Raw genomic sequence first — 27,992 nt, 5'->3', positions numbered from 1 at the left:
ATTAGACTTTGGCACCAGCTGTTACCTGCTGCTACTACTAACCTACAGTTCATCATTCACCCCCATGCTGGACTCTGGGTAAGAACTTTGTTTGCTTTCTTTGCTGAGAAGCTCTTTACGGGAGGAGGATGTGTCTAAAAAAGCAGAAATTATTTTCTCCATTAAGGTATTTAAGCAAATAGTGGTGCTTAGAGGATGTCACCTTTAGACATAATGTTATATAACAGATGATTGGTTGATCATATGTTTATTCAGTCCTAACCCTCTATGGCATGGTGTTGCCCTCAGGCAACAAATCATTATTTTGACCCACACACCGGCCCTTTAAATTTTTTAAAGTAAAACATCACATAAAAAGTCTGATAAGTTTTAGACCAATGAAATTTGAGCTGGGCGTGGCTTTGACCCTTCGTCTTGGGGTGAAACAATCCTTTTTGGGACCACAGCCTACCTGGACACACTGCCTGCAGGAGGTAAGATAAATTTCACTTTTTAACATGTTTAAATTTAAACAACTTTGTATAAATAATATCTGATGTGCATGAATAAATGAAGAAACATATTTTATTGCGTAAAGACACTTTTTGTCTTCATTTATTTGCTAAAATGGCAGTTTTTCATTCGTTGCCTCAGGGCAACGTTGTGCAGTTAGACCACTGTTGTGTTAAATGGACTTGTACTTATACAGCGCTTTTCCAGTCAGTTTGACCACTCAAAGCGCTTTACACTACTTATCACATTCACCCATTCACACCCCGATAGGCACACCGGGAGGCAACGTGGGGTTAAGGGTCTTGCCCAAGGACACTTCGGCATGTAGTCAGTGGAAGCCTACCGTCGATCCGCCTACCTTCCGGTCGAAAGACGACTGCTCTTCCTCCTGAGCTACAGCCGCCCCTATAACATGCTCATGGATGAAGATGTGTAGGGATGCATAGCTATCAACATAAAGTTTTTTGCTGTACTATCTACTGTTACTCACAGGAAATGGAAACACGAACATTTTATGGATGTAAGGAACATGATCAAGCGGTCAGGCTCATCCCTTAAGACAGTGAGGAAGAGTGGACTCCAGAATCAGGTTTGAGGGAGAGTTAGGAAATCAGGATTCAGGCAGTAGAGTAACATACTGTATGGAATGAACATGTGTGTGCCTGTGTGTGTGTGTGTGTGTGTGTGTGTGTCTCCGTGTGCGCATCAGTGGGTGAAGAGAGGTTTATATGACCCATTTTAATCTTATGTTTACTGGATTATATTGAAAACAGATGACCTGCCTGATGACAATGAGTCTGTGGATGAAGAGGAAAATGAAGATGAAGTTTCACAGGAAGATGCTCCACGCTCACCCCGTTGGAGAAAACCCCACAATGTCAACATCACTGATTACCCAGAATGGCAGGCCGACCTTCCAAAATCAGACAGTATCAAGTCAACCACCCCCCCACGGTCGTCCCAGTTCCACAATTGCTGCGCAGTACAAAGAAAAGAGGAGAAGAGGACCCACTACACCTATTCCGGTCCCTGAAGTGCGTCTGGATGCCACAGCCCACTGGATGGTCATGGAGGAAAAGAAAGGGAGATGCAAAGATACCAGGATGCAAAGGTACACCTCAAGCCAAGCGCCAAAACGTGACGCCCACCTCTGTTTCATGTCCACCAGCAACTGCTTCCTGAGATTCCATACAGAATAATACAGACTATGCTTTGTAAAAAAGAGAAACACAGAGTCATTCAGTCCCCACAGGAACACACATTCAGAAACATAAACACACTGCAGCTAATTGATTGTCACGCTTCAGCAGACTGGACCCAGTGAAAGTCAGAAACCCGAGGATTGGTGTAAAGATAGTTTTATTGAACAATGTATTGGACTGGAAGGCGGCGTCTGGATCCTTTCTGGTGGCTCGTCTGTGAACGTAGGAGAGGAGGGGTGAGCAGGCAGAATAATCAGTGACAAGACTCAGCTGACTGAGACCACGTACCAGAAGGCATGAAGGAGTCCACACGGCAGATATCTCTGGATGAGAAGACAGGAGCAGCCAGAGGGATTTCCACCGCGAATCTGTTAAGCAACTGAACTTAAAGATGGTTAGAATGGGGCCCAGTAGTTAGTTTATATGTGAGTGCTCCAGACTAATCCTCCCAAAGGGAATCCAGAGGGGTCCTTCCAGTAACAGAGGTTAGGTCCGCAATCCAAAATCCAAGTCCTAGAGACCATCCAAAAAGGCAGAGTTCCAGAATAATCCAAACGACAGAACAGAATTACCAGACTGGGGCAGGCAGAATAAGAAGAACCAGGTCAGAAACGGGTCGGAGGTCAAAACAGGCAGAAGAACAGGGCAGGAAACGTGCAGGGAATAAACCAAGACGATCTGGCAGAGAGAAGTTGTCACACACAGGTTTATAAAGAGCATAGCACAGGTGGAGCGCATCAGCAATCAGAGCAGAGCTGGAGGGAGGATGCCTTCAGGGACGGCTGGGAAATCCTGACCCCAGCCAAACACTGTGACATTGATAAATCATTTGTGGCTGTTTGTTGAAATAAAACTTGTTGAAACTGTTGTTGTTGAAAAATAAAACTTCTTCTAAAGGATTTATTACTTGTTAGTTCTTCATTCCAGTTATTAAATAAAATAGAAAACCTTGGCGTTTTAGTACCCTCATAGCATGTTGTTGCCCTGAGGCAACAAACCAAAGTCTTTCTGGGGGGGTCAGATTTTCTGATTGCTATATCATAAGGACCCCCAAAACTAGGGTGGAATATTTTCTTCCTCATAAAATAAAAATTTATGCCATAGAGGGCTAAAGAAGCATCCATGAAAGTCTTTAAGGGTTAAAAATTATTGATCAGTTTTCAAAACAAAGTCCCTCAAAGAAATACTGAAGGATTTCCATTTGTCTCTACAGTCAGAACATCATTAAACCATTCGATCAATCCGAAGGAATTTCAGGGTGTAAAGGACCAAAGATCTAATCTGAACCCCCGTAAAACATGTGGGAAATGTTTCAGTCCAGATCTCTGATCCTACAGATGGATCTGCATCCAGAACCATCCTCATCAGCAGCTGATAGAATGAACAAGGATCACCATGGAAACCTTCATCAGCTCTACAATACAGAGTTATATTCACAGATGTCACTTCAAACTTTACTGAGCAGAAAAGAAGGCGCATGTTAACCTGGTCCAGAGTTCCAGAGGCAGCGTTGGCTTCTCTAGACTCAGAGGCATCTGGGATGGACTCTGCTCATGCAATATCTTCAAGCGAAGCAATCACATTCCTCTTTATCATACTTTAATTATAACTGGCACAAGACAAAGTCTCAAAGAAGGAAAACACTGCTTAACCAAGTTTGTCAAAGCTCAGGAAACATGAAAGAGCAACCAGGAAACCAACGGAAACAGGAAGGAGGCTCCTGAGATCCTGTGGGTTCAACCTGCAGAGCTTTAGAGATGAACATATACCAGTGGTGCTATCTACTTCTGATCCATGTTGTCCAACCAACTAAATCATAGAGAATGCAGTGACGAGGGTGAGATTTTATATTTGAAATGAAACATAGAGAAGGATGCTACGCCAAACAGAAGCTCGGTAAAGTTTGTTGTCAGCAACAAGTCCACACGCCTGGTTCTGTCATGGTACGAGGTGGGTTCGGGGTTCCAGTGATAGTGCGGGGTTGGATCGGGGTTCTGTGATGGTGCGGGGTCGGATCGGGGTTCTGTGATGGTGCAGGGTTTAGATCAGGGTTCTGTGATGGTGCGGGGTTGGATCGGGTTCTGTGATGGTGCGGGGTGGGTTCGGGGTTCCAGTGATAGTACGGGGTCGGATCGGGGTTCTGTGATGGTACGGGGTCGGATCAGGGTTCTGTGATGGTGCGGGGTCGGATCGGGGTTCTGTGATGGTACGGGGTCGGATCGGGGTTCTGTGATGGTGCGGGATTGGATTGGGGTTCTGTGATAGTACGGGGTCGGATCGGGGTTCTGTGATGGTGCGGGGTCGGATCGGGGTTCTGTGATGGTGCGGGGTCCGATCGGGGTTCTGTGATGGTGCGGGGTCCGATCGGGGTTCTGTGATGGTACGGGATTGGATCGGGGTTCTGTGATGGTGCGGGGTCGGATCGGGGTTCTGTGATGGTACGGGGTCGGATCGGGGTTCTGTGATGGTGCGGGATTGGATTGGGGTTCTGTGATAGTACGGGGTCGGATCGGGGTTCTGTGATGGTGCAGGGTCAGATCGGGGTTCTGTGATGGTGCGGGGTCCGATCGGGGTTCTGTGATGGTACGGGATTGGATCGGGGTTCTGTGATGGTACGGGGTCGGATCGGGGTTCTGTGATAGTACGGGGTCGGATCAGGGTTCTGTGATGGTGCGGGGTCGGATCGGGGTTCTGTGATGGTGCGGGGTCAGATCGGGGTTCTGTGATGGTGCAGGGTTTAGATCAGGGTTGTGTGATGGTGCGGGGTTTAGATCAGGGTTGTGTGATGGTGCGGGGTCGGATCGGGGTTCTGTGATAGTACGGGGTCGGATCAGGGTTCTGTGATGGTACGGGGTCGGATCGGGGTTCTGTGATGGTGCGGGGTCGGATCGGGGTTCTGTGATGGTGCTGGGTTTAGATCAGGGTTGTGTGATGGTGCGGGGTCGGATCGGGGTTCTGTGATGGTGCGGGGTTTAGATCAGGGTTGTGTGATGGTAAGGGGTCGGATCGGGGTTCTGTGATGGTACGGGGTCGGATCGGGGTTCTGTGATGGTGCGGGGTTTAGATCAGGGTTGTGTGATGGTGCGGGGTCGGATCGGGGTTCTGTGATAGTACGGGGTCGGATCAGGGTTCTGTGATGGTACGGGGTCGGATCGGGGTTCTGTGATGGTGCGGGGTTTAGATCAGGGTTGTGTGATGGTGCGGGGTCGGATCGGGGTTCTGTGATGGTGCGGGGTTTAGATCAGGGTTGTGTGATGGTACGGGGTCGGATCAGGGTTCTGTGATGGTACGGGGTCGGATCGGGGTTCTGTGATGGTACGGGGTCGGATCGGGGTTCTGTGATGGTACGGGGTCGGATCGGGGTTCTGTGATAGTACGGGGTCGGATCGGGGTTCTGTGATGGTGCGGGGTTTAGATCAGGGTTGTGTGATGGTACGGGGTCGGATCGGGGTTCTGTGATATTACGGGGTCGGATTGGGGTTCTGTGATAGTAAGGGGTCGGATCAGGGTTCTGTGATGGTACGGGGTCGGATCGGGGTTCTGTGATGGTGCTGGGTCGGATCGGGGTTCTGTGATGGTACGGGGTCGGATCGGGGTTCTGTGATGGTGCGGGGTCGGATCGGGGTTCTGTGATGGTGCGGGGTTTAGATCAGGGTTGTGTGGTGGTATGGGGTCGGATGAAGGTTCTGGTATGCTTTATATCTCTTAGGAAAAAACTAAATGAACGACAGACTCTCACATCGGGGAGATAACACAGCTGTTTACAGACACATGGTTATATACCCCGTCCCCCTGGGAACAGTTGTCTACCTTCCTCTGGACTGAGGTTCACGTTGACCGACCACAGAAGAAGGCAGTAAAGTCCTTTGATATGTTTTACAATTGTTTTCACTTCCAGGGGGCACTAAAGATAACAGTGTCCTGTAAATACAGTTCTGGTCACAGGCATTAAATGACTCGCTGTGTCTCTCACAGATTTATCACAATATCATGAATAATCAATCTACAAGATGTTTCCATCAGTATCCTGAATGTTAGAACATCCAGAATGGAAGCTGAGAGACAGAAATTTTGAACATTTTTCACAGCATCCCAACACTTTCTGGTCTGAGTGTGAATTCCACAGACGGATCTCTACACTTGCAGCTCAGACATGAACATTAGTCACAGGTGCATGACGAGGAGCCATTTTCCTGATCCAACGACAAACTGGGAAAGGGATGCAAAGAAAACGTTCTGTCTGGTGGGAAATGTAAACATGCAGCTAATTAATATCTTAATTATTCTCTGTAAATAAAGAGTCTGCAGTGGTAGATGTCATGAATTACCTCCAAACAACTGATAAGAAAAATGAAACAGCTGCAAATTTTCATTCTGATCATTCCTGTTGTTTTGTTTGCTAATAAAAAAGTAATGTCCCAGCACTGAGCTTACATGCAGAACAGTTCCAAAATGTTGGCTTTACTGTAAAACAGCTACGTGGAAATACACTTTTCTGTGGACAACAGACCCGAGAAGGTCGCTGTGGACTCTGTTTAGTTTACATTGGAGGATGTAATGATGAATCAAATGGAAGCAGAGGCAGGCAGGAAATGCTGGAATCAGGAGCTTTAAAGCTTTTAAAGATAAGTGGGAAGTTGCATAACTCAAGTCTAATCCTGTGAATTAGAGGAGGAGTAGAAAGAGGAGGGGCGTGAGTAGGGAGAGGGAAAAAGCTGCAGAGGAAGAAAAAGAAAAGTAACAAAGTTGGGAGAAAAGCTGAGAGACGCTCTGCTGAAAGCTGAAGTCCTCACATTTTCTGTCCATTTGCAACCTGAGCTGCTGGTGGAAGGAAACGTGCAGCTGAAACCTTAAAATGAACAAAAGAACTTTGACTTGCTGGACCAGGAGGATAAACTGTGGTTTCTGATGTGCAGTTTGCTTTTTTGATGGTTTTCAGGAATCAGACTGTCATTCTTATTTTTGTTTACTATGCTTTTGCAGCAGTGAACCATGTAAGGAAACTTCTGGAAATTTGCACAACCATTTTGGAGAATTTTCCTGTTTCATGTTTCACATTATCTGAAAAAAGACATCTGTTTTTTTTTCTCTCTCTCTCATCCAGCTGCTTCACAACTTCACCGTGACCCTTCCAGATACTTTCAGCTGCTGTGGCTCTAGAACGGACCTCTGCAGGATTTCTGACGCATGTTATTCACTCGAACCTCCTGATATGGACTTCTGTCTGTGCAAACCCTGCCAGGTGCAACAAATTTGAATGTGAGGTCTGAGGATGCTGGTGAGGATGTAGATGATGGTTCTGCTGCTCGTGCCATGCTGAGTGGGAGGTCAGCTCTTGCGAGTGTGTTTCTGTGCTCTGTTTGTCTGGTTGTGCTGCCACAGCAACCAGCCGGAAAGATTCGCTGCTCAAGAGACCTCTTCAAGCAGGTGGATACCATCAAGAAAATTGTTACAGACAAGGTACAACCAAAGGTTTTTGAGCTTATCAGTCAGGAAATTATGTATAAGAGATGCATATGTGAATTAATGATTTTGTAGATGACCCACAAGAATTAACAAATCAAATCAGAAAATCAACAATAACATGTTTTGGTAAAAAGATCTGTTTCTAGTAAAGATCATGTAAAGTATTTTCTGTTAGAGAAACTCTTACAAGTCTTGTTCTGCATGTCATAACACTCAATTAGTTATAACATATTTTTCCACAAACGGTCCACAGCAAGCAGCTCGGGTCTGAAACATAACTATCATCTTCATTATAATTATTGAAATTCCATTAATTATTATCATGCATTTCCAATAACAAAGTCATTCTTCACTATGTGTATCAAACATTAATGAAAAAAAACAAAAAAACTATTTTCCTTTATTAATAACTGAAATCTAGGAATAATTATCAGGACATTATCTGTGGCTCTTACCAGTCAGGAAGACATGAACCTTCAGTAAGTCTGAGATGCATTTAATGCTTTAAAATGAATATGAAATCTGACAGGAAGTCAGTGCAGGAACGTGAGCATGGCTATGATTCCCATCCAGGGTTCAGTTTTAGAAAAACAAGCTTTCAGAGCTGTCACGTGCAAGGCTGCTGAGATCTGTGACTTTTATGAGCAAGTACAGCAGATAGTCATCAGCATAAAACGGTCACTTAGATTATGATCTCAATAAAGTGCCAATAGAGAACAGAAGGGGGTTGAGAACTGAGCCCTGAGGGACACCACAAGTTAGCTGAGCCACTAAGGAGATAAAAGTATTTAGAGTGACTGAAAATATTAAAATAAAGATATGAGCAGAATAAAGTCAGAGCCTTCAAGCATATGACAAAAAAGCATAAAATTTTCACTCCTAAACCACTACCCCTAACAGAAAAGCCTCATGGATTTTTTCATGTGATCCACATTTGAAGAACATGTGAATCACATGTAGTCCGCATGTCTTGGAACATTATGTGATCCACATGTGCAAACATGTGGTTTGGAAACATTTTCATGTGGCCTGCATGCAAAAAACATGCGATCCACATGTGATCCATGTGTGCAAATGTAGTTTTATAACATTTTCATGCAATCCACATGTGTAAACATGTTTTGGGAGCATTTTCAGGTGATCCACATGTGAACAACGTATTATCCCCATGTCATCTGTATGTAAACCACTTGTGGTTTTGGAGGTATTATAAGGTAATTTCCAAACTAGCTAGACTCCATCATTCTACAGGGAGAAGGATCATTTACAAGTGGAAAAAGACAGCTGTCAATCTTCGCAGAAGTGGATAGCCAGCTCCCAGGAGCTAGCAGTAGCTAGTAGAAGGCAGCAGTAGCTATGAATAACCAGCAGTAGCTAGCAGAAGCCATGGCTATCAGTAGCCAGCAATAGCCATGGCCAGCCATAGCAGGCAATAGCCAGCAGTAGCTAGCAGTAGCTAGCTGTGATGAGTTTTAGCTGCTGGCTCCAGGCTGGAGGGCATGGTTCACCGTCATGACTAGTGTTTAACAGACTGGACTATGTTTAGTGTGCTAGGTGACAATCTTTAATCTACCTTTGAGTTTTTCCTTACATTTCAAACAACACAAAAGCTAACAATACATCATGGACTCAACATCATTTATATAGCATTTTATCAAGCCCATAAGAACAACCCAAAGTGCTGTACAGAATAAAAGCAAGGATTTAATAAAGTCAAATGATCCAGTAGATCATGTATTAAATGATAAAAATTCAACCTCAGTTGGTCTTTAGCTAAAACTCAAAACTACAGTTTGACTTCTCTTACTGTAAAATTAGAGTAGGCTTGTAAATGGTGGATTTAATGAAGCCTCTATGCCAGGAAGCTGCTTGTTTGTGCATGAGCACGGCTGACTTTGTGCTTCTCCACAGGACTGGTTGGACTGCAAACTGTACTCACCCACCGTCCAGGATGTTAAGGTGAGCTTTCTCTGAGCTCTCAGTCTTTATTTACCCTGTAGTGAACTCATCCTCAGCTGAACTTTCACCACGCACTCACACATAGAGGTAAAGGTCCTCAACTAGCTTGTTGCATCAACAAATCCACAATAAAATGTGCAAAAGGTCAAAAAGAGGGCGCGCTCATAGACATTCTATGCAAACATACAGGCCAAATCTGACACTTCATCACATCCCAGTAAAAAAAAAGCTGAAGCTCTACACTTATGAGATTTCAGATTCATAAAAATATGCAAGAGTGAATCGTCTGTAGCTTCGCAGGTTCACAGTGATTGTTGAAGCCTTCTACCTCAAACCTAAATCTTTGCCTACTTGACACTAGTTAAATATTTCCTGGACAAAGTGGTGGTCTGCTGCAAATGTTGTGACATTTCATTTAATTCATGTCCTTTACTGCTCATATTTCAAGCAGGAAATCAAAGAATTACATCTGGAAATCATGTCCCAAACATCCCAGCATTCCTGCAAACACCCCAGTTGACAGACATTGAAAACAGAAACCAGCTTCATAGTTTATATAACAGCCAGTTCCAGCAAAGTTTGGTCAGTGTGTCAAAAGCAGAATCTCGTCTACACATAAGCCTACTCACAGGAGCAACAAAAGGCTGGCAAAGTACCTGGTACAAACCAGAAACACCTGGAGGAGCATTTAACAACTTCTCAGGTTACCTGGCGATTCATTTGGAGTGGCGTGAACACCGACAGGAGAAACTCCACCACTGAATCTACGGCGGGTTTCACCACGACAAACTTTTATGTGTGTTAATGTGGGCTGTTGTCACGTTTAATTCATCTAAAATGGTATGAGAGGAGAATCTCATACACGCGGCCTTCTTCTTCTTCTGTTGTTTTTCCAGCTAACAGGTCACTTCCTGCATGTAAGGAGTCAGGTGTTTGCGGTGTGTAAGCAGAGTTCCCGTACATGATGTTTAAGCTGTGGGTGTAAAAATGGTAACGTTCCCAGCCTTTTTCTGCTATTAGATCATTCAAACATGAGGAGGAAACTGTTTCCAGATGCGTTTGTTGGCATTTAGACCACAACCATGATGCTGTGGGAAATGGACTAGTAGTCGCTCTTTCACGTGCTCTGATGTTGTCGTTGATATCCACGTAGAGCAAATGGACCATCAGTCTCATCCATGTTTTAAACCCCCTCGTCTGACTGTATTAACCCCGTCATCTCAGCACAGCTGTGTTTGTTTGTGGCGAGCCAAATGTTCAGACACCCGATTCAAACTAAATCTGACTGAGTTCCTTCAGTCTGAAACTCTTTAAATCAGGTTAAAAATGTAAAAGAAACCTTTAGTTTCCATCCGAACCTGAAGCTTTCTGGAGAATCAGTGTTGATGTTGCTCAGAGAACCAAATGTGGTCATTTGCCTGAATCTGCTGCCTGATGAGCGACTGCCATGTTTCACCTTTAGTTTGGGGACTAACATGTGGGCGATCTAAAACTGTGGAACAATTTCAGAAAAATGTTCCTCAGACTTTGAAGATCCTCCATCTACAGTGTAGAATATCATCAGAAGATTCAGAGAATCAGGAGGAATCTCTGTGTGCATGGGACAAGGCTGGATGCTGGTGATCTTCTGCATTAAAAGCAGACATGATTCTCTACTGGAAACCACTGCATGGACTCAGGAAGACTTCCAGAAACCACTGTCTGTGAACACAGTTCACCCTGAAACCCACAAATGCAGGTTAAAGCTCCATCATGCAGAGAAGAAGCCAGATGTGAACAGGATCCAGAACCAGCTTCTTCCATCTTCTCTGGACCAAAGCTCATTTAAAATGGTCTGAGGCAAAGTGGAAACCTGGATGAAGATGTGAACTAGTTTGTGGAAAGCATGGACGGCGTGTCCTGCAGACTAAAGAGGAGAGGGAGCATTCAGCTTGTTATCAGTGGACAGGTGAAAAGCTGCATCTCTGATGGGATGGGGCTGCATTAGTGCCTATGGCGTGGGCAGCTTCCACATCTGTGAAGCTCCATCAATGCTGAAAAGTACATGGAGGTTTTAGAGCAACATCTGCTCCCATCCAGACAACGTCTCCGTCAGGGAAGACCTTGCAGATTTCAGCAAGACGATGCTGAACCACACCTTGCATCCATCACAGCAGCTTCACAGGAGAAGAGTCCGGCTGCTGAACTGGCCGAACGAGCTCAAATTCTCCATCAAATGTCTCAGTTTCATAAAATATAAGTTGATGAGTTTTTTTTGTTTTGTTTTTTCTTTTTTTGTTTGTTTGTTTGTTTGTTTTTACACAGAATCCCAACTTTTTAAGAAGTACTGTTGTAAAAAGAAAACAGAGTTTAATATTCATTGTCTGAAGTGTTGTTTTCTCCGGCTCAGAAAGCGTAATAAAGCCGGTGAGTCACTGCGTTTCCGTGTCGTCCTCCAGCACAACTGTTCCAGTTCCACGCTGAGATGCTTTGCTGCTGAAATGAACGTCCTCACCATGGAGCTGGTGGACAGCGGCCTGAAGTATGATTTAAGAATGAAAATCAGCAGGGGGCTGGAAAGACTGGCGAAGCTGTTGGAGCAGGTAAGCAGTGAGACAGACATCTTCAGCTCCGCGTCGCTTTATTGTCTCTATATTGCAACATATTAACACATAAATGTGTGTAATGAACGACATGTGCAACATACAACAGCACAGCAGCAGGAATCCGAAGCAGGACAACGCTAAGTCCCAGTCCTCCCAGTCCTCCCAGTCCTCCCAGTCTTCCCAGTCCTCCCAGTCCTCCCAGTCCTCCCAGTCTTCCCAGTCCTTCCAGTCCTCCCTGTCCTCCCAGTCCTCCCAGTCCTCCCAGTCTTCCCAGTCCTCCCAGTCCTCCCAGTCCTCCCAGTCTTCCCAGTCCTTCCAGTCCTCCCTGTCCTCCCAGTCCTCCCAGTCCTCCCAGTCTTCCCAGTCCTCCCAGTCCTCCCAGTCCTTCCAGTCCTTCCAGTCCTCCCAGTCCTCCCAGTCCTCCCAGTCCTCCCAGTCTTCCCAGTCCTTCCAGTCCTCCCAGTCCTCCCAGTCCTCTCAGTCTTCCCAGTCCTCTCAGTCTTCCCAGTCCTTCCAGTCCTCCCTGTCCTCCCAGTCCTCCCAGTCCTCCCAGTCTTACCAGTCCTCCCAGTCCTCCCAGTCTTCCCAGTCCTTCCAGTCCTTCCAGTCCTCCCAGTCCTCCCAGTCCTCCCAGTCCTCCCAGTCTTCCCAGTCCTTCCAGTCCTCCCAGTCTTCCCAGTCCTTCCAGTCCTTCCAGTCCTCCCAGTCCTCCCTGTCCTCCCAGTCCTCCCAGTCTTCCCAGCACATTTTATGTTTCTGTATGGTTTCCCAGGAGGGAGCAGAGTGGAATCCATCTGGTCCAGTAGGACTGCTGTACTGGGTGAACTGGGCTGCATCCTCTGGTTTCCACTGAAGTCATGTGGTTTTCATTTGGGAGGAGAAAACATTTACATGTTCTACTGTGTTCCAGGTGAATTTACTCTGACACAGTAACACATATCTGGATTCTGACACTTCTGTAGTAATGTCACATGTCTCTTTATTATTATTATTATTATTATTATTATTATTAGAGATTCAGTAACTATTCTTTATAAAGTACAAACTACACATCAGTACCCGGTGTTGAGGGAACGCCAGCAGTCATGTGGTGCTTCTTTCCTGAGCTCGTACCGTTCACACCGGCTCAAGCATTCACAGTGAATTACAGAAATAACGCAGGACCTCAGAGCTCCGTCCTCCGTGGGCATCCTCAGTCCCACATGGAGCCTTTCCTGAAACACTACAGTCAGGAACGCATGGTTAGGCAGTGGTTAAGCCAGAAGGTGTTAATGTCGTCTGAGGGAATCAAACTCTCGTCTCCTGTCTGGAGAACTGAGCTATCCAGCTGAAAACACACCGAAGTAAAACATACAAGAGGAAAACACAACTCCATGTCCTTATCTACTTATTTACCCTCCTTCTGAGAGGTCTGACGGGGAGTGGTCAAAGGGAACAGGGTTTTTTGTCCATTTAAATTTTAATGAGTCGTGTTTAAAAGCTTTCCCATGTTCACTAAGCAGAAACATCTGCTGGGAGGGGTCTCTGTTCCAGTTTCAATGATTTCACTCGGTAGGAATTGAAAGCCAGCGGTCTGCAGTCTTTATGTCCTGAGAGGGAAGATTTTTTTAGAAAATTTAAATAAAGTAGACAACTTTTTTTTTTCCAGAACTTCCTCCTTTGACATGCGTCATACTTTCAGTAGACCACACTTTCAGATCAAGCATCAGATCTTTTCATGTTTTATCAATCATCTTAACTTGAAGCCAGAACGATGCCTTCAGGGGGTTGATGCAGCACGGACATCATGAGTTCCCAGAATAATCTCAATTATACGGAAGCCCAGTCCTGCCACTTGTAAATTAAAAATATTGACAAAGTGTCTCATAATTATGAGATTTAGAAGCTAAAAAGTCATAATTATAAAAGTTTAAAACATTACTATATTTACAGTAATAATTATTAACATTTAAAGTTATAATTACGAGAGGTCATAATTACAACATTCAAAATATTACATTTAAAGTGACAACTGTGAGAATTAAAGTCATAATATTTAAAGTAATTATCATATTTCAAGTGATATTAAAATGACCAAAAAAGGATATTAAGTTATTATGAGATCAAGTAATTATGACTTTTTGTCTCCTAATATTGTTTTTAATCTCATAACTATGACTTTTTATTAAAGAATTATCTCATAATTCTCATTCTTATCCAAATATCATTATTTTTTTACTTTAAATATTAAAATTGTGACTTTAATCCTGAGAATTATGGCTTTATAATCTTTTAATTATGACTTTTTATCTCAAAATTACCACTTTAAATATAATTATCACTTTAAATAGAATTACTTTAAATATTATGACTTTAAAAGATAATTATTTAATAAAAATTCATAATTAGGATATTAAAAGTTATTATGAGATCAATTAATTACGACTTTTTGTCTCCTAATATTGTTTTTAATCTCATCATTATGACTATGAATCACATAATTATGAGATACTTTATTTAATTATTGTCTTTAATTTGGTTTTAGAAGTGGCGTAATGGGCTTCCACAGCTTTTCTGAGGAGCATCTGTTCCTTGTGGTTCTACATCCGTCCAGCTGTCGTCCCTTTCCGTGTGACGTGGGGAGACGTGTGAGATAATCTACGGAAATTAGTAAATTAACGAGGGTTAGACAGCTAACATGATTGTTCCAGCCTCTGTCTTGTTACAGCCGCTAATAGCATGGTCCCTTTAGCTTTACCAGCTGTTAGCAACAGGAAGTGGTCATACAGGAAGTAGTCATACAGGAAGTAGTCATACAGGAAGTAGTCAGGTTGATCAGGAAGTAATTTCATTTTTTTAAACAATCTTTATTAAGTTCACAGAAAAGCAAATACAAATATGGAACAATAAAAGCTGAAATATCCAAAACTACAATAGTAGTAAACAAAAGGGCAAAAAGAAAGGAAAAGGAATAAATAAAAAAGGAAACAGAACCAGGGGAACCAATACGAAGACACAGGAAAAGTTATGAATCACAAATGTAGAAATGCTTAAGTTAAGCGTGACACAGGCAGCAACAGCCTTTCTGGCTTTATTGTTGTCACCTGTTTTTAAAGATTTAACGTAAGACATAAACATGATGTGAAACAATAAGAAAAGAGGTTTATGCTGTGAGAATTTACACTTAAATAATAATTATCAATAAATTAATCACGTAAGCTTTCTGTACAGAATTTTTATCATACTTAAAATATCCAAAAACCACAAAAGACAAAGAAAACCCAAAGTTTCAGGGTGAAACAGAAAGTGCAGCTGGTGTCACCGTCATGAAGAGGAAATGTTTGACAGGATCAAATTTGTGTAAAATTTTGAACGAGACCTTTTTAAACTTGTTATTTAGTCAGTGTTTAGTTAGTCAGCGTCCAAACTTGCTTCCATGGAAAATCCTTGTCCCAGTTATTCCAGTATGCAGCGACAATATGGATCAAGAACAGATTACAGATGACCTTGTTACATTTCCTAAAGCCTGAGGAAAAACAATTTTTTCACAGAACGTCTCACACGGATGAATCAGAACAGGATCGAGCGGAAGTGGCACATTCCCAAAGAAAATCCAGTCGGGAAAGCTTTAATAACCACAACATGCTCTTTATCTGAGAAACAAAACCAGCAAAGCTCTACGCCGACCGTTAGGAGACATCAGTTACATAACTGAAAAAATACCTTCATCAAACCCTGATTTATAAAAATACTCTTATTTTTACGTAATATGTCCTCATTATTCCAGATGTAGTACCTATGAGGTGAAACGTTTCCAGGCTTGTAGGACTTGCATGTGAAATTTAGACAACTTGACAGGAAGTTTATTCATTTTGTAGTTACACATTAGAATAAGAATCCTCCAATTTTATCAAAAACAGATTTAGGAATGAAATTCCACATGGAGGAGCTGTTCGTTAAAAACTGTTTCAGCCACTTCAACACGTAGTTTAAAGATGAGGAGTCCTCAAAGTTAAGGCCCCCGTTTCCATACGAAACAACTGACTTTCTAATGTAATGTTTTCCATAAAAATTATACAGTAATTTTTAAGTAAATTTTTTTCTGGTTTTGTTGTCTAAGGACAACGAGGATGCGGCATGTTTAAGTCTAGAAAAACCTTCAGCCTTGGACAAGAGAACGCGACCTTTTAAAGACGGGTCCCTTTGTCACCAAAGGCTGAACTTGCTCTGCTTTCTTAATCAGAGGAGCAAAATTAAAATCAACCCTGTCCTTTCGAACTTTAGAAATAGTAATGCCTAAATAATTTAATTGATCTTTGACCATAATATTGTTAGAGGCTACAGCACGTCTTTAAGGGGAAAGGAACACACTTATTAAGCTTTAAACTAAGACTTGAAGCATTGGAAAATACAGATATGACATTAACAGCAAGAATAAACATGTCGTTCATCAACTGGCTCAACAATAAAACTCGATTCAGGTAATGACAGAAAACCTGTCCCACAGTAAGAAAAAGCTACAGAGAGACAGGACGTCCTCGCCGAATACCTCTCTCTAACTGGAACCTTGGAGTTACCGGTACTTAATTTAACACAACAGTTTCCATGAGCATAAAGCAGAACAGAAGAAATTCCCAAAACCTAATTTCATTCTTAAAGGGATGCTCAACAGTGTCGAAAGCCTTATAGAAGTCTAAAAAGAGGCTGAAACTATCTTCATCAATAAGGTCGGAATAATCAACCGGACCAAGTATTAGTCTTATGTTATTGAAAATGTGTCGATTATTCATGAATCCAGATTGATTTTCATCTATAAAACTATCCGATATCAACTTAAGTCTCTGAGCAAACCACTTATAGTCAGTATTAAACCAGCTTTGGTCTCTGTGATGGACGAGCAGTGAGAGACAGTCAGGCGCAGATTTAAAGTCCAAAAAGGGGTTTTTATTTTAACCCAAAAAAAGTCGTCCAAAACAATTATTAACTCATTTAATGATCCAGCCCATAAAAGAGGTCAAATAACAGAAGAATAACTCAAACAAACAAATGAAATAAACTAAACTAACAACTGAGACGCAAACTTAAAGTGGCTGATCAGCCCAAACAAAAAGACACAAAGGAGTAACACACAAAAACACAACTAAGCCATCACAATCTGCAATTTTTAATATGAATTATTTCTATATTTGGTTCAGGAATCAAACCGATGACACCGAGTCATACTTGCAGGAAGTGTGGTGTTACTGAGACTTTCAAAATAAAAGCGTAAACGGCGATGCCATCGCTGCCGGTGACTTAAGGCTTTTTATAGCCTCAACAATCTCATTTTCAGTAAAAGGAAAGTCACAGAATCATTTTTCTTCCTGACTGATTTCATGTTTCCAGGCGTGAAAAACTTTAAGAGAGAATCTCTGAGTTGAGGCAAAAAGTTAATATTCAGTACCAGCGCTTGATGATGGGTTAAAGGCGTTGGTAAGATCTGAATAAGACACTGTTTTTATCACGTGAACGAGGAACAAGCCAATAATCTAAGCCTGAGTGTCTAGAAAAGTCTTCATTACTCCAGGTTTACGCTCTGTCAACTGGAAACTTATCTCTCCAAATATCAGCTAATCACATTTGTGCATTAAATTTTTAAGTTTTGAGTTTGAGTGAGAGTTTTCCGGGTGGCCATCTGTCCATAACTTCACCCAGAACAACATTAAAGTCGCCTCCTATTACTAAATGTGAAGATCTGAATTTTCTCATCTAACAAATCTAATAAATCATTCTCCGCTTTTAAACTGTAGCCATAGATGTTAACAATAATAAGAATTTTATTATAAGTGTTTGACGCTAAACAGACAAAGTGGCCGTTTTTGTCACAGCGTGCAGCACGTCTCTGCAGCGAGTTCTGAGCCAACGGGCCAAATGTCGTCGCCACACTGAGGTCTCCAGAAATTACAGTCTTTAGTAAGCGAGTGTGATTCTTCAAAACAGACTAAATCATTTTTAAACTGTTTTGCAAATAAAAATAAAACTTTCCGCTTCATGTCTTAACCCCCTGGTATTTAAAGAACAAACAGAAAGAGGCATAAACTTGGAAAAGTAAGAAAAAAGGAAGATGAGAATGACCAAAGTTAAGAAATAACATTATTAAACAGCTACTTGACAATCTAGAACTTTATAGAGAATACCTAAACCAGGAAAAATAAAATAAAGTAAAAACAGGATCCTGAAAGATGAAAGTTCTTCCACCAGCAAAAACAACAGTTTTTCCTGCAGCACGAACCTTCTGCACCTCAGGCCACAGCTTCAGCCTCCTGGCTCTGTCTCCTTGGAAAAGTCAGGCCGTTATCTTTCAAGTAGGAAGAGTTTGTTGCTGCCTTCCAACTGGAATCCCTACAGACACGTAAGGAAAGCTGCAGGATGATCTATGTCTGGAGCAACTTCCTGGCAGATTTTAAGTACTTCTTCTCGGACAGACTCAGGAACTCCTGCCAACTTCAAATTCCATCTCCTTGTTTAGGATGTGGAATTTGAACTCATCCATTCTCTTTGTAGAATTTTAATGCCTCTACATTTTTAACTCGTTCCTCCAGTGTGGTCGACAAAAGCACGAGCGCCTTTCCAGTCACATCCGACCTGTTGTTGATGAGCTGTGTTAAGCTAGCTAGCTGTGAGTGAATATCGCTCAACAGAGGAGGGTTAGTTGGGCCATGTGGTTTTTTCTTCGGCGCAGTGGTCTGCAGAGGGAGGAATTCATCCTCGATGGCCCCAGCATTCACTGAATGGCCTCCAGAAGCTAGCACACATGTCAGGCTGGTTTTAGCTAGCTCAGCAGGGTGGGTGATGTTCGACAACGTGGCTGTATCGCATAAAACTTGCAAATAGAGAAGATTAATTTACATTACGGATACTTAAGCACAGTTCTCAGCAAAAAGTTGGTGTGAAGCGTCTGCACGCGTCTTCTCAGGCGGACATCTTCTTTGTGCATGACAAAAAGACTTTCCTGTTCGGTCTGTAGCAAACCCAGCAGCTTCTCCGTACGCCTCACGCCTTTAGCTTGCATCGTACTGGTCGTTTGAAGCAGCATCTGGGATTACTGGTGTTTGGTTTCAGGTTAAGATGCTTTTCTGGAAGTTGTTGCGTTAATGTGATAAGTGCTGAATTATTAGTGAAAACCTGTAAACTGTTTGTAGACAGTTGATCATTCACAGAGGAGCGAGAGCAGGTCATTCATGACGTGGAAACTGCTCTAAAATGACAGCTGAAGTTAAAAATGAAGGATCGATGCTGTGATTTAAATGGAGATGGTTTAGTTGCACGTTTGTTCCTACTTCTACTGGAGCGTGTCTCCAGGGAAGGCGTTTAGCTGACTGTTGGGATGCAGTCTTGATTTATCAGGACCCCCTTCTAGTCCCGGGTTGGACCACCGTCTTAATTCATGGTGTGATAGATGAAGCAGGTGGTGGAAACCTTCCTCAGAGGTTTTCTCCATATTAACATGACAGCATCACACAGTTGCTGCAGGTTTGTCGGCTGCATCCATGATGAGAATCTCCCGTTCCACCACATCCCAAAGCTGCTCTACTGGACTGAGATCTGGTGGCTGTGGAGGCCGTTGGAGTCCAGTGAACTCATCGTCATGTTCTAGAAAGCAGGTGGAGATGATCTGAGCTTTGTGACATGGTGCATTATCCTGCTGGAAGTAGCATCAGAAGATGCTCCACTGTGGTCATAAAGGGATGGACATGGTCAGCAACAATACTCAGGTAGGCTGTGCTGGTTAAACCAGGCCACGTTGGTACTAAGGGGCCCAAAGTGGACCAAGAAAATCTCCCCCCACCATCACACCAGCAGCAGCCTGAAGCGTTGATCCAAGGCAGGATGGATCCATGTTTTCATGATGTTTCCAGCAGATTCTGAGCCGAGCATCTGAATGTGGAGCTGAAATGGAGACTCATCAGACCAGCAACGTTTCTCCATCTTCTATTGTCCAGTGTTGGTGAGTGTGTGTGAACTGTAGCCTCAGTTTCCTGTTCTTAGCTGGCAGGAGGCACCCGGTGTGTCTTCTGCTGCTGTAAACCATCTGCTTCCAGGTTGGACATGAGACAAATGTTGGTGTGAACTCATTACATCCAGTATATTGTGGGACTTTTGTGTTATTTCTGTGGACTTTAAACTTCACTTTTATAGCTTTTAATGTCTTGTGAAGAGATTTGTGAGGAAACAAGACAACTTAAGCCAAGTTTGAATCATCTCCAAAGAGTTCTGTTTCCTTGCAAAGATGTTTTTTCCTGTTAAGCAAAATTTCCATTGAGATTAAATGAGAACCAGCAGGCGGGGAAATGGGAGGCTCTGATCTAACAAGCAGGCTTGTCTGTCTGGTGACGTCCTGATGACTCTGCTGGCTTTAAGCTGGCCATGAATACGCTGTCGCTTCCAGCAGCAGCTGCAGTGGGTGATGGAACATCTGCTTTCCACATGCAAAGCAGAGGATGCAGATGTTTGGAGGTCATGTGACTCAGAGAAAAGAAATTTTTTTGTTTTGTAGAAAAAGAAGCAACTGAGTACGAAATGTTCTCTGCTGTGACGCTCCATGTCCTCCTCTCTCTCCTCCTCCATGTCCTCCTTCCTTTCCTCCACCATGTCCTCCTTCCTTTCCTCCTCCCTCTCCTCCTCCATGTCCTCCTTCCTTTCCTCCGCCCTCTCCTCCTCCATGTCCTCCTTCCTTTCCTCCACCATGTCCTCCTTCCTTTCCTCCTCCCTCTCCTCCACCATGTCCTCCTTCCTTTCCTCCTCCATGTCCTCCTTCCTTTCCTCCTTCATGTCCTCCTTCCTCTCCTCCTCCCTCTCCTCCTCCATGTCCTCCTTCCTTTCCTCCTCCATGTCCTCCTTCCTCTCCTCCTCCCTCTCCTCCTCCATGTCCTCCTCCCTCTCCTCCTCCATGTCCTCCTTCCTTTCCTCCACCATGTCCTCCTTCCTTTCCTCCTCTCTCTCCTCCTGCCTTGTCTCCTCCCTCTCCTCCCGCCTCGTCTCCTCCTGCCTCGTCTCCTCCCTCTCCTCCCGCCTCGCCTCCTTTTCTTTGGCTGCATGTGTGTGTGATCATATTTCCGCCATGTTTCTCTCCAGACGGAGTCGGCCTGCCGTCAGTGTGAATTCTTCACGGAGAAAAACGCCACCATGTTCCTCGAAGATCTTGTGCTGACTCTGAAAGCTATTTACGAGAAGCACTGCTGAAGGACTTCTTCCAAAGGAGGCTTGCAGCCTGGTTTCCGCTACAGGAGCTTCTCGTTTCCCCCGAACACCAATAAAAACTGCTGCAGCTGGGAGGAAAAAATAGAGAATAAAACATCTGTGTTGCCGTTTCATTCATCTGATCTGAACCAGCTGTGAAATATTTGTTTTGTTTATGTTCGGTTAGATAACCTGGGAGGTGGTTGGTGTCTGCAGCAGGACTTTAATGCTACTTAGATAATTATTTAAAGCAGTTTCCATGAGTGATGCCATGTTTAAATCCCGCCTTCTGCTCCAGAATCGAGGAAGGTTTACATATAAACCTGCCTTCCAGGAAGCCTGTTTCTAAGGCAGCTTTTAAAATGTTTTTCATAAACTTTGAGAAGGAAAATGAAGGTGAAGCTCGTCTGATCTCAAGATGGACTTTTTAACAGCGTCAATAAACTGCCTGATAACAGACGTCTGCTGCTGTTCTGTCGTTCTTCTCCACCATCAGGCCACCAGGGGCCCAGTGATGTAATAAACATATAATAACCTGGTTTTTAGTTTTTAGTAATGCAGTTTTACAGTCCTTTATAAATGAAGTCGGTATGGTAATAACAGATCCAGGAATAACATCTAATGAACACACATTGTGGGAAACGGCCTCCACCAGGGAGGCTGAATTAGGGCGGTCCTGGAGGAAAAAGCAGCTCCAACCAGAAGGTGGAAGGTGGGCGGATTTTCTCAGGTAATGACAGAAGATGTTGTTTAAAATCAGACATCTGATTATCAGTAAATTTAAGCTCAACGTGGGTAAAAGAAAGAAAAACAAAACATGTCTGAATCATTTTCTTTAATAAATCATTTGATCTGACAGTAAATAAAATATCAGCAAACGTAAAACTTGAAAAGAAAAACTTCAATCAGAGAAACACGAATAAAACCTTCAGCTGAGCTGGTAAACAGTTGTTAGTCGGGTGGAGATGATGAAGGGCGCAAGCAGCCAAAGCAGGCTGAGACCAGCATGTCCGTCTTTTAATGGGACAAAGTCCTGATCTGGATCCTGGTCTTTGTTTCAACAGCTGCTCTAGAGTTGATCTTTTCTGTTCTGGGATGATTTCAGCATGTTTCCACTGCTATGTTTTTATGAAATAAGAAAACAATGTGGAAAAATGAGACAAAAGTCTGTCAGTCTGCTCAGCTCAACTTCACACCTTCAGTCAGCAGCGGTTTCTACATTTCTGCGCATGCTCAGTAGGCCTCATGGACCCCACTGTAACGTGATGACGGATATATCCGAGTCCAGCCCCCCTCCATCAGGTCTGGGGCTTGTCCTTGTTGGGCCCCATGAACTCCACGCCGTCTACCGGGATGTCCTTCTCCTTGATGGCTTTCTGCACGCAGTGCTGGTACTTCCGGAAGCTCTCCGTGCACGGGTCGCCGCTGCGGTCCCCCTTTAAGAACTTCTCGGCGAACCAGCGGTTGAAGCACTGGTCGTACTCCCGCTTCAGGTCGGTACAGGCCTCCCCGACGCTGTTCATGTCCGGGAGTCGAAATAAACACCGACACACGGCGGAGAAACGACGTATGGAGGATTTATCCGACTGTTTTCAACCCACGAGCAGTGTTGACGTGCGCACAACGTGACTTTCCTTGAACAGACACCCGCGATTGGCTGCGTCGAGGATGACGTAACTAGCTGTGCGTCGTCAGAACGTAGCAAAGATATGAATGAGGAACCACTTTGGTCCTCGAGGAACCACTTTGGTCCTCAAAGAACCACCACCGGAGGGCTTTTGAGGTTTATTTATTTATTTATTTATTGTTTTTGTGAATGCTGACTGGGAGATCACTGTTTTAAAACCAAAAATTAAAACACTTTTTTTATTCAATCTCTTTATGTTCGACTGTCATTTTTCTAGACTGTTATTGTTAATAGTAAATTAATTTAATCCAGTATTGGCTGCAATATTTGATACCTGTGTTGATGCCTTCACTTCACTATGAAATTTTATACAAACAGACAAACTCACACACGCACACACACACACACACACACACACTCTCTTACACACACACACACACACACACTGTCTCTCTCTCTTACACGCGCACACACACACACTGTCTCTCTCTCTCTCTCTCTCTCTCTCTCTCTCTCTCTCTCACACACACACACACACACACACATATATATATATTCTATTATATATATATATATATATATATATATATATATATATAGAATAGAATAGAATAGAATGGAATAGAAATACTTTATTAATCCCTTCAGGGAAATTTGGGTACCAGCAGCAATACAACACCAACAGTAAAGCAGGACAAGCAAAAGACACAATATATACAGGTACAAAGCAAAATAGAGGCAGATAGAATGCAATAAATATAACAATAATAACAATAAGATAAGTTAAATAAACAATATAAACAAGCATTGCACACAGTAGAGGTGGTACAGATTCCCAGTTATAGTTATAGAGAGAGGGGGAGCGAGAGAGAGGGGAGAGAGAGAGAGAGAGAGAGAGAGAGAGAGCGCGCATCCTCATCTAGTAATCGCGAATAACGGGGGGTCGGACCAAGATGGCGACCGTTACAGTCATGTCCCTGTGTGGCTGAATCCAAATTTGCTGATTTCTCAACAACGAACCAATATTCTTCATTCTCGTGTTCAGAACGGCCGATGTTAAACCGCGATAACAATAACGGAGCGGAACCTAGTCATTGAATTGGACTGTATTTCTTTCCTTTCGTTGTATCTCAAGTAAGCTAGCTAACCGCCGAAAACTACCGCTACAAGCTAGCGCGGGTTTGGGAAAAAAAAAAAAAAAAAAAAAAAAAAAAAAAAAAAGGCAGCAGCTATGTCGGAGAAAAGAGACAGAGAAAAGACCAAGACAAAGTCTTCGGTAAGCAAGCAGCTCCTTACAGAATCTCCCGGAAACTGCTTAATGGATGTGGTGACTGAATTTCATTCATATTCGGCCGCAAATGCGGATCTTGCCCCGCTACCAGAATCCAACTCCAGCACTCCGAACCCCAAAAAAGTAAGGAGTGAACCCTCCCTTTTGGAGTTGCAAGATAATATTGTGCGTATGGTGTCTGCTAAAATTAGGGAGAGCACCGACAGCCTTGCTCAAATGATAACTCGGAATACCAGCTCCATTAACGACCTGAAGGAGCACTCAGAGTTTCTTTTCCAAGAAATTCAAGATATGAAGAAAGATCTCCAAACAGTCAAAACTTCTTCTGCAATTCACGAAAAAAGACTCTCTGAGTCTGAAGACAAGATCAACGAGGCGGAACGATATCAACGTCGATGGAATCTGCGTTTGTATGGTTTACCAGAGGAGGAAGGAGAAGACGTTCAAAAGAAGATCATCGATATCTGCCGGGCTGTTGCCCCAGACGCAGGAGATGCGCTGCCTTTCCATGTGGATGTCAGTCACAGACTCGGCAAAAAACAGGAGGGAAAGGTTCGCCCGGTGCTGACAAGATTCATAGCGAGATCAACCAAGGAGAAGATCTGGAAGAGTGCTAAAGCATCTGAGTTCCTGAAGACGAGGAAACTTCGCTTTGGCGAGGATCTAACGTCCAAGGACAAAGAGATCCGAAATAAGCTGTGGCCTAAGGTAGAAGCAGCAAGGAAAGAAGGAAAGAAGGCTTTCTTCGTTGGAGCAAAACTCATTATTGACGGTAAAGAACATAAGCCTTAGTATGGCTCAGCAATATAACAATGGATCAGATCCATACTTGGATTTACTCTTGTTTAGCTATTGGCTGCCTGCTAAAAAGAAATAATTAAAATAAATTTAAAAGCAATGTGTTACAGCAGTTAAAACGGCACCTAATTTTTATATTTACAAATAACTGCTCAGGTTCATAATTGTCCCTTTTTTATATAAAGGATGGTTCACTGTTGGTTGGGATCAGTTTATTTTTCTTCCATTACAGAGGAAACTACTTGTTCGTTTTATCTTTATCCCTGTTCTGAATGTCTTTTTCTATCTGTTCCATTAATGTGAGGGGTATAAGAGGTTTGTTAAAAAGAAAAGCTGTTTTTTTGTTTTGCAAAAAATTTAAGGTGGACTTTGTCTTTTTGCAAGAAACTCATGCTTCTGATTCAGATTTTCTTTTCTGGAAAAACCAATGGGGTAACGATATGTGGATGTCTTATGGGACCAATCACTCTGCCGGAGTTGCTATTCTAAAAGGATCTTTTAAAGGGAAAGTAGTGAAATGTATCACTCATGAATATGGGAGATGGTTAATTTTAATTGTGGAGTTTTTGGATAATACTTTCATTTTAGGAAACATATATGGTACCAATAGTAGTCATAAAAACAGAATTCTCTTTCAAAATTTTGAAGATGCTATATCTACTTGTTTATCAACCTTTGTTAACGCTAAATTGATCTTAGGAGGAGACTGGAATTCAGTCATTGATCCTCTATCTGACTGCTCTCCTCCTAGGCTTCAAGGCTCATACGGGGACTCCAATAATATTTGTCTTAGGTTCAACTGTTGTGATGTATGGAGGAAAAGAAATCCTGGAAAATCTCAGTTTACTTGGTGCAACAAAGATCTGTCCAAACAATCCAGGATTGATTACTGGCTTATTTCTAATGATCTAAGCAATCATATCTCAGAAGCAAAAATTGAACCTTCTGTACTTACAGACCATAAAGTTATTTCCTTATGTATCAACTTGTCTAATACTACGCAAATGAAGAGACACAATACTGGGTATTGGAAATTAAATAATACATTGTTGAAAGATGCCCCTCTAAGATGCTCTATAAAAGCAACTATTGCTGAAAACTGGGAAAAAGCAAAAAAAGACAATTCTTTTGGTAACCACTGGGAATACACAAAATTTCAAATAAGGTTATTAGCAATAAAAAGAGGCAAAGAATTGGCAAAAGAAAAAACGTTTAAGGAAGAAAGTATTCTTAAGGAAATTATCAATATTTATGGAAAAGACATTCTCTCTGAGCATGATAAAGACAATCTATGTAAATTGCAGCTAGAATTGGATTCTGTATATGATGAAAAAGCAAGAGGCGCTTTCATACGATCCAGAAAGAAGTGGTTGGAAGAAGGTGAAAGAAACACTAAATATTTCTACAATTTAGAAAAAAGAAACGCAAATTTTACTTCCATATTTAAACTCAAAATTAATGACCAAATCTCTGAAGACCCTACTGTTATATCCTCTTCTGTTGCAAATTTTTATAAAAAACTATACACTAGTAAGTTAGATTTAGACAGTTCATCTGCTTTCTTATCCAACATAAAGAAAAATGCAAGATGCATAAGTGATGACCTTAAAGAATCGTGTGATCACGAAATTACTTTAAACGAAATCAAAATGAATATTGCCAAATTAAAAGATAATAAAGCCCCTGGCAATGACGGTTTGACAAATGAATTTTATAAAGAATTCCAAGATGATATTTCAGATTTTTTGGTTTGTGTATTTAAGGAAGCTATTGAAATTGGTGGTCTTCCCCCATCTATGTCACAAGGGCTTATCTCTTTGATACCAAAATCTGATAAAGATCGCTTGAATTTAGAGAATTGGAGGCCAATTACTTTAATCAACTCTGATGCCAAACTGTTTTCCTCTATGTTTGCACATCGTTTGAAAGCCTGCTTGCACAGTACTATTGATGACTGTCAGTCAGGATTTATGAGTGGTAGACATATAGGAAACAATATTAGATTAATTTTAGACCTAATTGATTATAGAGAATTTCTTAATGAAGACAGTCTTTTTTTATTTGTGGATTTTTATAAAGCCTTTGATACTGTTGAGCATCATTTTATTTTTGACGTTCTTGAATTTTTTGGCTTTGGTGAGTACTTTCAAAGGGCCATTCGTACAATGTATCACAACTGTAATAGTTCTGTTAAATTACCTTTTGGCACTACTGCTAGGTTTAAAATTGGTAGGGGTATTAAGCAAGGGGATCCAGCTGCACCTTTTCTTTTCTTGCTGGTCATGCAAGCCTTGTCTTTACATATAAGTCAAAATCACTTCAAAGGTATTCAGGTAAATGGAACCGAAATTAAATGTAGTCAGTTAGCTGATGATACAACCCTGTTTTTACATGATAAAGATCAGATAAAAATAGCTCTGGATTGTCTTGATCATTTCTCAAAGGTGTCAGGTTTAACTTTAAATATTAATAAATGTGAATTATTTGCCCTAAAGGACGGGATTCAAGATTGTACTGTAACAAATGGTATTCCAGTTAGGGAGGTCATAAATTACTTGGGGATCAAAATTTGCAAAAATGAGAAAGAAAGATTGGCTTTAAATTTCAATCCCTTATTGGATAAAATTAAAACAAAATTTAATATGTGGCTGTCAAGAGATTTATCTCTCAAGGGTAGAATCCTATTGTCCAAAAGTGAAGGATTATCACGTTTAATTTATACAGCAATGGTACTGGATGTCCCTAAATCACTAATCAAAGATATTGATTCTGCTTTATTTAATTTTGTATGGAAGAACAAACACCATTATCTAAAAAAAGATATATTATGCAACTCAGTTGCGGAAGGCGGCTTAGATATGATTGATTTTGGAACATCCAATGTTATTTTAAAAGCCAAGTGGATAAAAAACTATATTCAAAACAAAAATAAACTATGGTTTTATATCCCAAATCTCATATTTGATAAATTTGGTGGAATTGAGTTTCTTCTTAACTGTAATTTTGATGTTCAAAAAATTCCCTATAAATTGTCAAGTTTTCATAAACAAATATTATTATCCTGGTTGATTATTTACAAACACAATTTCTCTCCACACAAATGTATGATCTGGAACAACAAAGACATTACTTACAAAAGGAAAACTTTATACTTAGACTGTTGGGTTAAAAATAACATATTATTGGTTTCACAGTTACTCAATGTAAATGCTAACCTGTACTCTTATGAAGAATTCATAAGGAAATATAATTTCTCAGTTTCGGAAAAAGAAATGTGTATTGTCTTTAATTCCATTCCAGCAGGTCTGTTAAAACTGATGCATGGTTACCATTTTACAGATATTAATATTAGTCATACTATGTCTTTGATGATC

General features: G+C 42.0%; 2 protein-coding genes across 3 annotated transcripts; one reads left to right on the top strand and one right to left on the bottom strand.

The window, feature by feature from the left end:
- Positions 1-9: 9 nt before the first annotated feature.
- il15l (interleukin 15, like) lies at positions 10-21,359 on the top strand. 2 transcript variants are annotated; one of them, XM_041995238.1, is made up of 5 exons: positions 10-78; positions 6,799-7,154; positions 9,072-9,119; positions 11,558-11,701; positions 20,798-21,359. In XM_041995238.1, exons 2-5 carry the CDS (start codon positions 7,008-7,010, stop codon positions 20,903-20,905), a joined length of 447 nt encoding a protein of 148 aa, XP_041851172.1. In that variant the 5' UTR covers positions 10-78; positions 6,799-7,007; the 3' UTR covers positions 20,906-21,359. The 2 variants fall into 2 exon arrangements, with proteins under 2 accessions (XP_041851172.1, XP_041851171.1); XM_041995237.1 differs by lacking the exon at positions 10-78 and adding an exon at positions 6,434-6,688.
- Positions 21,360-21,722: 363 nt separating this feature from the next.
- On the bottom strand, positions 21,723-22,537 carry triap1 (TP53 regulated inhibitor of apoptosis 1). The gene has a single exon (XM_041995243.1). It carries the CDS (start codon positions 22,423-22,425, stop codon positions 22,201-22,203), a length of 225 nt encoding a protein of 74 aa, XP_041851177.1. The 5' UTR covers positions 22,426-22,537; the 3' UTR covers positions 21,723-22,200.
- Positions 22,538-27,992: the final 5,455 nt, after the last annotated feature.

This window comes from Melanotaenia boesemani, chromosome 9 (genome assembly GCF_017639745.1).
Source record: "Melanotaenia boesemani isolate fMelBoe1 chromosome 9, fMelBoe1.pri, whole genome shotgun sequence".
Classification (NCBI taxonomy): domain Eukaryota; kingdom Metazoa; phylum Chordata; class Actinopteri; order Atheriniformes; family Melanotaeniidae; genus Melanotaenia; species Melanotaenia boesemani.
The sequence above is the reverse complement of the archived record's forward strand: the minus strand, read 5'-3'. Positions and strand labels throughout refer to the sequence as shown.

What these genes read in the sequence shown, in the direction of transcription:
- il15l (XM_041995238.1), top strand. Translation starts at nt 7,008, where the DNA reads ATGCTGAGTGGGAGGTCAGCTCTTGCGAGTGTGTTTCTGTGCTCTGTT. An exon ending in CCACCGTCCAGGATGTTAAG is followed by an intron (nt 9,120 to 11,557) that starts GTGAGCTTTCTC and finishes GTCGTCCTCCAG; the next exon opens with CACAACTGTTCCAGTTCCAC. An exon ending in TGGCGAAGCTGTTGGAGCAG is followed by an intron (nt 11,702 to 20,797) that starts GTAAGCAGTGAG and finishes GTTTCTCTCCAG; the next exon opens with ACGGAGTCGGCCTGCCGTCA.
- triap1 (XM_041995243.1), bottom strand. Translation starts at nt 22,425, where the DNA reads ATGAACAGCGTCGGGGAGGCCTGTACCGACCTGAAGCGGGAGTACGAC.